This window comes from Solanum tuberosum, unplaced genomic scaffold (genome assembly GCF_000226075.1).
Source record: "Solanum tuberosum cultivar DM 1-3 516 R44 unplaced genomic scaffold, SolTub_3.0 scf00609, whole genome shotgun sequence".
Classification (NCBI taxonomy): domain Eukaryota; kingdom Viridiplantae; phylum Streptophyta; class Magnoliopsida; order Solanales; family Solanaceae; genus Solanum; species Solanum tuberosum.
The window spans coordinates 226,863-238,541 of NW_006239522.1; the positions used below are offsets into that span (position 1 = coordinate 226,863).

At 36.1% G+C, this 11,679-nt stretch overlaps 1 protein-coding gene across 1 annotated transcript in view; it reads right to left on the minus strand.

Annotated features, from left to right (window-relative positions):
- Window positions 1-9,126: 9,126 nt before the first annotated feature.
- The window catches only part of LOC107058705 (feruloyl CoA ortho-hydroxylase 2-like), a 4,128-nt gene continuing 1,575 nt past the window's right edge, over window positions 9,127-11,679 (minus strand). The window contains exons 3-4 of the mRNA XM_015304732.1: window positions 9,942-10,106; window positions 9,127-9,369 (exon numbers count right to left, since the gene is read on the minus strand). Coding sequence (XP_015160218.1) covers window positions 9,127-9,369; window positions 9,942-10,106 — 408 coding nt within the window. The remainder of the gene's footprint in view (window positions 9,370-9,941; window positions 10,107-11,679) is intronic.

An 11,679-nucleotide genomic window follows, 5' to 3' on the forward strand; every position in this document is an offset into this window, starting at 1 on the left:
CCTTGACCACGATCTCCCCCAACTTTGGCATGACTAATCCTTGTATCCTTTCTCTTTGCCTTGTTATGCCGGTCATGCTTAAAGTTGGTCAAGGATTCTGCTTGCGTGATGGCCTCATCTATGGTCCTGGCCTATCGCCGCTCCAACTCTGTCTTGGCCCAATTCTGCAGTCCGTCCATGAAGTGGAACTGCATGTCTTCGTCCGTGAGGTTGGGAATCAGAAGTATTAAAGTTATGAACTCTTTCACGTATGCCCGAATGCTTCCCGTTTGCTTCAGCTTCCTGAACTTGTGCTTAACCTTATATATGACGTTGTTAGGGAAGAAGGCTTTATTGATCTCCTCGTGGAATTGCTCCCATGTGTTGATGGTGCACGTCCCCTTCCCTATCTTGGCTTCTTTATGCCTCCATCAAGGCATGGCCATCTCTGAAAGATACAACACGACAATGTTGATCTTGTTCTCGTCACTCTTCACCCGACTACACTTGAAGTAATTCTCCAAGTGCCACAAAAAGTTCTCCACTTCTTGAGCGTCACAGACGCCTTTAAATATAGGTGGCTTGGGAGCCTCGACCCTGGCCTCCCTGTCACGGTCGGGTGACGCCGATCCTTCAGCTTCCATGCCTTTCTTCAGCGCCTTCATCTCGGCCTTCATGGTTTCAATTGTGATTAATGCCTCCACGAGCCGGCACTCCAAGGAAGTGATGGCCTCCTTCATCTCGATTTGGCCCGCTGGGATCCCTCTAACTCCTTACGGATGTTTTCGGTCTCCTCAAGGGTGAAGTCTTCAAGAGTTTTTAATTTGCCGTCAGCCATATTCATGCGCTGGCCTAATACCTCCACGGCCTGCCTGGACACTTCAACCCTTGCGACCCACTCCTCTCCAGCGGTGATGTCAATGGCCTCCTCGCCAAGTTCGTTGTCACTTGCTTCGGTGGTCGAAGGTGGATGAGATGTTAGCGCCTCGCTTGTTGTGGGATCCAACAACATTTCCTCATTACTCTTTTGGTGCTTCTTCCCCTTGTGGTTCTTCCTTCCACCATCCGGTCGGACGTTGGTGGTGCTAGCGGCGTTTACGTCTCCTTCGATTGCCATTCCGTTAGTGCAAACCTTTGCTCTGATACCATGTTGTCACGGACTTAGAGTTTTTACACTAATGCTTCATGCGACTCTTGACAACTTACTCACTATCTTTCAAGATCTTTTAAGCTCAAGAAAGCTCTTTATGCTAAGATCGCTAAGAGAATGAAAGGAAAGACTTAGATAGATCAAAAGAGAAGTTTTGAAGAAGGCTTTTTATATTGCTTTGGAAGATTACTTTACAACTTGAGTGATGCCTTGCAAATGGTTGGCACCTCTATTTATACTACCAACTAAGGACTAAAGTGTAAATTAAAATTACTTTACAAGTCCCTAAGATATTTACACAAAGGTCCCATTCTAGAGAACTCTACATGGTCTAGGACCTTCCATGGCCTTCTTGAGAAATCTAAAGGTTTCTAGAGTTCTCCGCAAGCCTCTCCACAGCTCTAAAGGTATGGACTGGGTTCATGCGTGTTATTCCTCAATTGATTGTAGAACTCGAGTTGTAAAGTTTCAATTTCCTAATGAGTCAGTTTTTGAGTGGAGGAGTAGTTCAGCAGTGCCCACGGGTCATTTTATTTCGTACCTTAAGGCCAAAAAGTTAGTTTTCAAGGGGTGCATCTATCACTTAGTCGGAGTTAATGACTCTAGTGTTGAGACACCACCTATTCAGTCAGTTCCAGTTATGAGTGAGTTTCTAGAGGTCTTTCCAGATGATTTTCCTAAAGTCCCTCATGAGAGAGAAATTGACTTCGTTATAGATATTCTTCTTGATACTCATCCTATTTTATTCCAACATATAGAATGGCTCTAACTGAGTTGAAAGAGTTAAAAAAGCAGTTGAAAGACCTTCTTGAGAAAGGTTTCATTCGACCAAGTGTCTCACCTTGGGGCGCTTCGGTCTTAATTGTGAGGAAGAATAATGAAACACTGAGGATGTGTATTGATTACCACCAATTGAACAAGGTTACTATCAAGAATAAGTATCCCCTTTCGAGAATTGATGATAAATTTGATCAACTTTAGGATGCTTCTTGTTTTTCTAAGATAGACCTCAGATCTGGCTATCATCAGTTGAGAGTAAGAGAAAGCGACATTCCTAAGACAACATTTAGGTCCTGATATGGTCATTATGAATTTCTAGTTATGTCATTTGGTTTAACTAATGCTCCTGCAAAGTTCATGGATCTTATACACAGAGTGTTTAAGCCTTATCTTGATATGTTTGTTATCGTATTCATTGATGACATTATGATTCATTCGAGGAATAAAAAGGATCATGCTAGTCATATCAGAATAGTTTTCCAAACTCTCAGAGATAGAGAGTTGTATGCCAAATGTTCCAAGTGTGAGTTTTGGCTTGAGTTAGTGGTGTTCTTAGGCTACATTGTTCCTGATGATGGGATTTTATTTGACACTCAGAAGATTGAGGTAGTGCAGAACTGGCCTAGAGCCATATCTCCAACAGATATTAGGAGTTTCTTGGGATTGGCTGGTTATTATAGAAGGTTTGTCAAGGGGTTTTCAACTATTTCATCCCCTTTGACAAAGTTGACTTAGAAGACAACAAAGTTTCAATTGTCTGAAGCTTGTGAAAAGAGCTTTTTGGAATTGAAAATTAGGTTGACTACTTCCCAGTATTGGCCTTACCAAAAGGTACACAAGGTTTTATTGTGTATTGTAATGCGTCCAGAGTTGGACTGGGTTGTGTATTGATGCAAAATGACAACGTTATAGCTTATGCCTCCAGACAACTTAAGATTTATGAGAAGAATTACCCAACCCATGATCTAGAGTTGGCTGTTGTAGTATTTGCTTTGAAAATATGGCATCACTATCTCTATGGTGTTCATGTTGATGTGTTCACCGATCACAAGAGTCTTCAGTATGTGTTCAGTCAGAAAGATCTTAATCTCAGACAGAGGATTTGGTTGGAGTTACTCAAGGATTATGGCATGAGTATTCTTTATCACCCATGTAAGGCTAATATTGTTGTTGATGCCTTGAACATGTTTTCTATGTGTAGTACTTCCCATGTTGAGGAAGGCAAGAAAGAGTTAGCCGAAGATGTGCACAGACTTGCACGATTGAGAGTCCGGTTAATGGAATCCAATGAAGGTGGAGTGGTTGTGATGAATGGGGCTGAATCATAACTAGTGTTTGAAGTGAAAGAGAAACAAGACCAAGACCCTGTTTTGCTTGAATTGAAGGCAAATGTTCATAAGCATTAAGTAATGGCTTTTGAACAAGGGGAGATGGTGTATTGAGGTATCAAGGTAGATTGTGTGTACCAAAGGTGGATTAACTTCAAGAGAAGATCATGAAGGAAGCTCATAGCTCCAGATACTCAATCCATCCGGGTTCCACAAAGATGTATTGTGACTTGAGAGAAGTCTATTGGTGGAGTAGTATGAAGAGGTGTATTGCATAGTTCGTAGCTAAGTGCCCGAATTGCTAACAAGTCAAGGTAGAACACCAAAGGCCTGGTGGTATGGCTTAGAACATAAATCTTTCAAAATGGAAGTGGGAGATGATTAATATGGATTTTATTATTGGTTTGCCGTTGTCTCGCAGGCAGCATGATTCAATTTGGGTGATTGTAGATTGAATGACTAAATTCGCCCATTTCTTATCGGTAAAGACTACCTTTTCAGCAGAAGATTATGCCAAGTTATATATTCAAGAGGTAGTCAGACTTCATGGATTTCCAGTGTCCATCATTTCAGATAGAGGTGCACAATTCATTGCATAATTATGAAAGTCTTTCTAGAAAGGTTTGGGTTCGGAGGTGAATTTGAGTACTGCTTTCCATCCTCAGACCGATGGTCAAGCAGAACGCACAATTATAACTTTAGAGGATATTTTAAGGGAGTATGTGATCGATTTCAAGAGTAATTGGGATGATTACTTACCTCTCATTGTGTTTGCTTACAATAACAATTATCACTCTAACATCCGGATGGCTCTTTATAGGAGAAGATGTAGATCTCTTATTGTATTGTTTGAGGTTGGTGAAACTAGGTTGATAGGACCATACTTGGTTCATCTAGCTATGGAGAAAGTGAAGATCATTTAAGAAGGGTTGAAAACAATGGAGAGTCGTCAGAAATCCTATACTGATGTTAGGAGAAAAGACTTGGAGTTTGAGGTGGATGATTGGGTGTATTTGAAGGTTTCACCCGTGAAGGGTGTTATGAGGTTTGGAAAGAAGGGGAAGCTTAGTCCCTGTTATATTGGTCCTCACAGTATACCCAAGAGGATTGACAATGTAGCCTATGAGTTGGAGGTACCGCCAGAGTTAGCAGCAGTCCATCCGGTATTCCATATTTCATTGTTGAAGAAGTGTATGGGCGATCCGTCACTTATTATACCTACTAAAAATATTGGTATTAAGGATAACATATGAGGAGATTCCTGTTGAGATACTTGACCGTTAGGTTCTCAAGGGGGGTTGTATCAGTCAAGGTTTTATGAAGGAACTAGTTTGTTGAGGAACCTACTTGGGAGGCTGAGGAGGATATGAAGAAGAGATACCCACATCTCTTTGCTTCCGGAGAAGCTTCAAATTAAGGTACTAAGTTGAAATGTCGTGTTAAATTGCATATTGGGTGTTTGAGCTGAATGTTAGATGTTGCCACACTTAGTCTACTTAGAGTAATCTCATTAGAGGAAGAATGTTTCCAAGGGGGAGATATTGTAACATCCCGCCTTAGAAAGAGCTAAATTTAGAAAGAACTAATTTGGAAAGAGCTAATTTGAGATTTGTTCCGGTTAAGCTTAAGTTGTGAGTTTTGGGTCAACTTCAAATAACCATAACTTTTAGTACATGATGATTTAGGTAGCCTATAAGATATCAAATGAAAGTTATTGGAATCCTCTTTCCAAAACCACCGAGTTTGCTAAATTTCGAGTTCGGATGAAGGAGATATGCCCGTTTGAAGTCAGCCTGTCCAATTAAGGAAATTTACCCGAATTATGAGAGGGTAATTTGGTCTTTTTCTTACACACTCAAATTTTGCCTTTTTTTAGTAATATTTTAGGGGTCTAAACTGATTTGGGTCAGTTTTCACAATCCTAAATATGCTTAGGGTTTTGATAAGAGTTCAAGAGGGGAAAAAAGAAAGGTTTAAGGCGTTCGTCAAGGTTCTTGAGATTTGTCGAGGAATTTCACCAAGGGTTAATTCCTAAGAGGTATGTAAGCTTTCATAGTGTTGGGTTCATTCATCCTAAGAGTTCAAGAGGGGAAAAAAGAAAGGTTTAAGGCGTTCGTCAAGGTTCTTGAGATTTGTCGAGGAATTTCACCAAGGGTTAATTCCTAAGAGGTATGTAAGCTTTCATAGTGTTGGGTTCATTCATCCACACGCCAATCATGTGATTTTTTCCAAAAATTTCGTTCTTGAGGTGGAATGATTTGAGTTCTTGATGAACTTTCTTGAAGTTTCGTTCTTAAATCATTTACTATGAGTTTGATGAGTTATTGAGATAAATATTATGAGTTTGAGAGCTGTTTTTGAGTAGATTCTCATGTAGTTGTATTGGGTAATTGAATCTAAAGAAAATTTGAGGAAAACAATCTATTCTAGGCGAATTAGGGTCAGAAAATGAGAAGAAAAATTCGTCGGATCGTTCTGGTGAGGGGTGGGATGACGCGCCACTGATGCGCCAGAATGAAGCCTCTGAATTTCAGGGGGTGGAACCCCACACCAACAGTGAATCAGGGTCGCCTGCCCCCACCTTTTTTCCATCATTTTCTCCATCTAAGTTCCTTTAAAGTGTACCTTTATTCCCTTATAATTCTAAGTAGTCTAAAATACATTTAAACATTGAGAGATCCTTCATAACATGAATCATAACCCTTGAATTCATTTCAAATTCAAGGTAGAGTTAAGAGTAAAGTCTTGAGAGTTCTTTTGATCCATTTTGAGAAGTCTTTTACAATATTTTAAAACTTGTTTTTAAGACTTGAGTACTTGAGTTTGAGGATGAGGATAGTGGATTTTCATTTTTTAAAATGAAAATATGGGGACTAAGTATCCCCAAGAGTAAATGTTTTCACATTTAAAAAGAGAGAAAACATAGATTTCCAAATGAGTTCATGAGGAGTTTTTGAGTATAATCTCTTTTAATAGAACCTTTTGAGTAATAATCTCAAACCTTGAGGATGAGGAAATGTTTTTAAACATATGAGCTGAGTTATATTTTTAGGAGTAGTATTGAGCACCGATAGAGGGACGAGTTCATACAACTCAAAGTCCTTAGAAACCATATAGCCAACGTGGGTAGAAAGGGTTATACATTTTAGATGATTCCTTCTTGATTTTTAAGCATAGATTAGTGGATCCACTTAATTGAGGATGTTTTTTACTTCGACAAGGTATAGGACAGTTCTGGCAGCGTAGACGAGATGATGTATCATCAGATAGCTCATAGGGATGGCTGTCTGTTTGAGAATCTCCCAAATTGAGTTATTTTGTATATTTACATACAAACTGAGTTATTATTGTATTTTATAATACATTGGGTTGTTATCTAATATTTTAAATGCTATATTTAACTACATCTTTATTGTTGTTTTTATACTGTATTGAGTTGAGTATCCATGTTTTTATACTATATATGTTTCCTTCCTTCAAAGTTCTAGCTTTTATGTTATGTTCAGTGTTCCCCTTACATGCTCGTACATTCAATGTACTGATGCCATTTGGCTTGCATCATTTTCATGATGCAGATACAGAAGATCAAGGTCATCAACTAGCGCTTCATTGATACCACTTGCAGTTCCAGAGTTGTTTAGTGAGCCTCCCTACTTCCGGAGGCCCCCCTATATATTATTTAAGTTTTGTTCGGATGATCGGAGGTCTTGTCTTGACATCCCTGATAGTATTAGAGGCTTAACATGCAGTAGTAGTTGAGAAGTCTGTTTTATTTTCTATTGTTAATGTTCTAGATTTGAGTTATCCTTGTGGCCACTTTGAATATTTTTAAATGTTCTAAGTTTAGTATTTGAGACATTTAAGTTTAAACTTTATATTTGAGTTTATCTTATGTTGAGTAAGTCTTCCGCTGAGAGTTTAGCTGGGCCAAGAGTTCGCGTGGGGACAACAATGGTTCTCAAGTGCTAATCACGTCCAGGGTGTAGGCTTAGGGAGTGAAAAATAGCACTCCAAAACATCAACATAGATTTACCAACACTATAGTTGTCATTACAATACATAATTTTTTCTTCAGCTGGCAATTCAAAGAGCTTGTGTGCTGCATTGGGATTCCATGATTGATGATTTGGAAGCATCCCCACATGGTTGCTTCTTCTTGAATTGATTTTTAAACATTTAAATCATAAAAAGATTGATAAATCAATGGCTGAGATTGATTCTTGATTGTCAATTTGGGATTTGTCGTTCTTTTGGTTGAATACATTGATTTGGGATAATTTCAAGGCATTTGTCTACTAGACCATTTATTCCATTTGCTTTCTTGATTAGAAAATCAAGTATGACATCATTTGTTTCAAATTTTGATGAAGTCATTTGTGTTTGGAATCTTGATGAGTGTGTACTAATGGAACAAGGAAATTCAAGGTTTTTCTATGGTGGGTTGAGAGGGGTGTGTGTGGGGGAGGGAGGGGGAAAAAGGGGTTGTCTATGAAATGATGGACTTAGGAAATTTAGGGTTTTTATGGTGAGTTTGAGGAGGGAGGGGTGTTAGGGTTTTACCCGAATTTTCTTACATTGTTTGAAGTTTATTTTTTTATTGAAGGAAAGGCAATGTAATACCATAAATGCTTGTACTCTCTTATATCCATAAAAAAATATCAGTAAAATAGTGCTACTATTATTTAATATTTTTATTCTACTTTTAATAGTATAATTTTATAGCTATAAATTATTATGACAATTGAGAATATTTGATGGGGACATATATCAAATGTGTATTATTTTTTTATTTTTTTAGTAAATAGGGAAAACCTTAAAAGTCATAAAAGCAGTATTACTTAAATATTTTAGAAGAAAAAACTACATATAGCTTGAGTGCATTTCCATAAAAATTTCTAAATCTTCTTCATATTTGTGTTCTTTGTTTGCTAGAAAATCGATACATTAATTAACCTCTCTCCAAAACGTGTTAGATAGTGTAAAAATGTGAATAATTGAATTTCAACCATGCCAAATGCTCAAAATTCAACAAATGTGAAATTATACACTTATTATATTGGTTAAAAGGTCAGAAACTACATTCTACAACATATCAACACAGTTTTTTAATGAGTTGAGCCAGTAAATAAATGGGGCAATGATCAGGCCAAACTTGGATGGATTTAAAGAATCATGTTTTCATGAATGAGTTTTTGTCGTTATGGTGACTTTTTTGTAGAATTTACGTCGTATTTGATAATCAAAACTCGACATATGAAACAACTTTTCGTCAATGAGAGACAAACTAGTTGATGATTGAGGGGTTTTGTCACCCTATACTTGATACGACTATTAGGAGTGAAAGTAAATTCATTCTAAACTCGAAATCTATAGTTAATGATGTAGATAGTTGCTACCGGTCACGATCTTCGAATATGATAAGCGTAATATAAGTAAGTGTTTTTTCCCTTCATTTTTCGTATTCAGTAGACTATTTAAAATCGAATTCAAAGACATTTCTAAGCTCGAGATATATAATTGATGGCGGAGATAATTACTACTCATCGTGAGTACATGTTCTTTCTTATTATATATTCGGTATCCGCTTTAAAGAAAACCCATTTTCAAATTATAGAGTTCAAATTTAAAATTATCACAGTGTTATACATCAATGATTAGAAGAATAAACTTACAATATTATAAAGAAAAAAATATGGGGTAAAGTTATTATAAACGAAAAGTAGGATAAAGGATAAAATAAGATTAGTAAATCATTAGAACAAAACAAGATAACGACACAATTATAGTGAGTCTCACTGGTTATGTAAAGAGAGATTTTTTGTCATTACATGATAACATATTTGAAAACAAAATAACATTCACATAAAAAGGAATTTGTAAATTAAAACATCAAATTTTAAAAAAATCTAGTGATGCTTTTCCAGAGGGCCTTTTACGATAGAAATAATCCCAATAATCAGAATGCAAGACATGTTTGTACACTTGTTTTTCTCCATCTTTTAGCATTTGTGGAAATGGACCAATGACACTGTCAAGGCTAGCATTCACAAATAGCGTTACAGATATTCGAGCCCTGCGTAAATCAACTGCTACACAATGCTCGATACTCTTGTATCGATCATTGCTCATGATCTGCAACATGTCACCTATGTTAACCGCTAAGGCGTTTGATTGGATTTACGCTGATCCAATTATCTCCTTTAGTTATATACACCCTTATAAAATTTAGAGATAATGGTGAAAAACACGCTTGATGTAACATATTTTTACAAGTCTTCAATCTGACTGTCATCAATTAACTATCAAATCACATCTCAAAATTAATGTGTCAGTTGCCATTTGCACGAAATTTTAAGCCTAATTAACTTGTGACACAACCTTTTGTGATTTTATTGAGACACTTGGTCTTGTACGTTTCGATCTTTGTTTTTATAAAAAGCTAACTACAGTTTAGATAGAAAATACAAACACCTTACGGTTAAAGATATGAAACTCATGAAAAAAGTAATACTAGAGGTATGCTTCTTACTTGCTCAAAAACACGTGACCTATAAATCACACAGAACTGAAAACCCAAAAACTTACCTTGTTTGAGGAGGCCAAAGATTGCTATCGTTTTGTGGATTACAACCATGTTTTATACTATCCCTCCACTCCAAAACTTTTTCATTTTTTTCTCCAATAGCACTCCAAAACATCAATACAGATTCACCAGCACTATAATTGTCTTTACAATACTTAACCTTTTCTTCAGCTGGCAATTCAAAGAACTTGTGTGCTGCATCTTTCAAATCTTCAAGAACTTCAATTGGGATCCCATGATTGATGATTTGGAAGCAACCCCACTTGGCTGTTGCTTCTTGAATTGACTTTTCAACATTCAAATCATAAAAATTTGATAAATCAATTGTTGGGATTGATTCTTGATTGTCAATTTGAGATTTGTCTAGTCTGTGTTCTTTTGGTTGAATACATTGATTTGGGATAATTTCAAGGCTTCCTTCTACTAGACCTTTTATTCCATTTGCTTTCTTGATTAAAAAATCAAGTATGTCATCATTTATTTCAAATTTTGATGAAGTCATTTGTGTGTTGAATCTTGATGAGTGTGTACTAATGGAACAAGGAAATTTGGGGTTTTTCTATGGTGGGTTGAGAGGGGTGTGTGTGGGGGAGGGAGGGAAAAAGGGCTGTCTATGAAATGATGGAAGAAAGAGATTTGAGGTTTTTATGGTGGGTTTGAGGGGGGAGGGGTGTTGGGGTTTTGCCCGAATTTTCTTAAATTGTTTGAAGTTTATTTTTCTATTGAAGGAAAGTCAATGTAATACCATAAATGCTTGTACTCTCTTATATCCACAAAAATATATCAGTAAAATAGTGCTACTATTATTTAATATTTTATTCTACTTTTTAATAGTATAATTTTTATAGCTATAAATTATTATGACAATTGAGAATATTTGAAGGGGACATATATCAAATGTGTATTATTTTTTTAGTAAATAGGGAAAAGCCTTAAAAAGTCATAAAAGCAGTATTACTTAAATATTTTAGAAGAAAAAAACTACATATGCTTGAGTGCATTTCCATAAAAATTTCTAAATCTTCTTCTTATTTGTTTTCTTTGTTTGCTAGAAAATCGATACATTAATTAACCTCTCTCCAACCGTGTTAGATAGTTTAAAATGTGAATAATTGAATTTCAACCATGCCAAATGCTCAAAATTCAACATATGTGAAATTATACACTTATTTAGACTGGTTAAAAGGTCAGAAACTACATTCTACAACATATCAACACAGTTTTTTAATGAGTTGAGCCAGTAAATAAATGGGGCAATGATCAGGCCAAACTTGGATGGATTTAAAGAATCATGTTTTCATGAATGAGTTTTTGTCGTTATGGTGAATTTTTTGTAGAATTTACGTCGTATTTGATAATCAAAACCCGACATATGAAACAACTTTTCATCATTGATAGACAAACTATTTGATGATTAAGGGATTTTGTCACCCTATATTTGATACGACTATTAGGGGTGAAAGTAAATTCATTCTAAACTCGAAATCTATAGTTAATGATGTAGATAGTTGCTACCGGTCACGATCTTCGAATATGATAAGCGTAATATAAGTAAGTATTTTTTCCCTTTATTTTTTGTATTCAGTAGCCTATTTAAAACTGAATTCAAAGACATTTCTAAGCTCGAGATATATAATTGATGGCGGAGATAATTACTACTCATCGTGAGTACATGTTCTTTCTTATTATATATTCGGTATCCGCTTTAAAGAAAACCCATTTTCAAATTATAGAGTTCAAATTTAAAATTATCACAGTGTTATACATCAATGATTAGAAGAATAAACTTACAATATTATAAAGAAAAAATATGGGGAAAAGATATTATAAACGAAAAGTAGGATAAAGGATAAAATAAG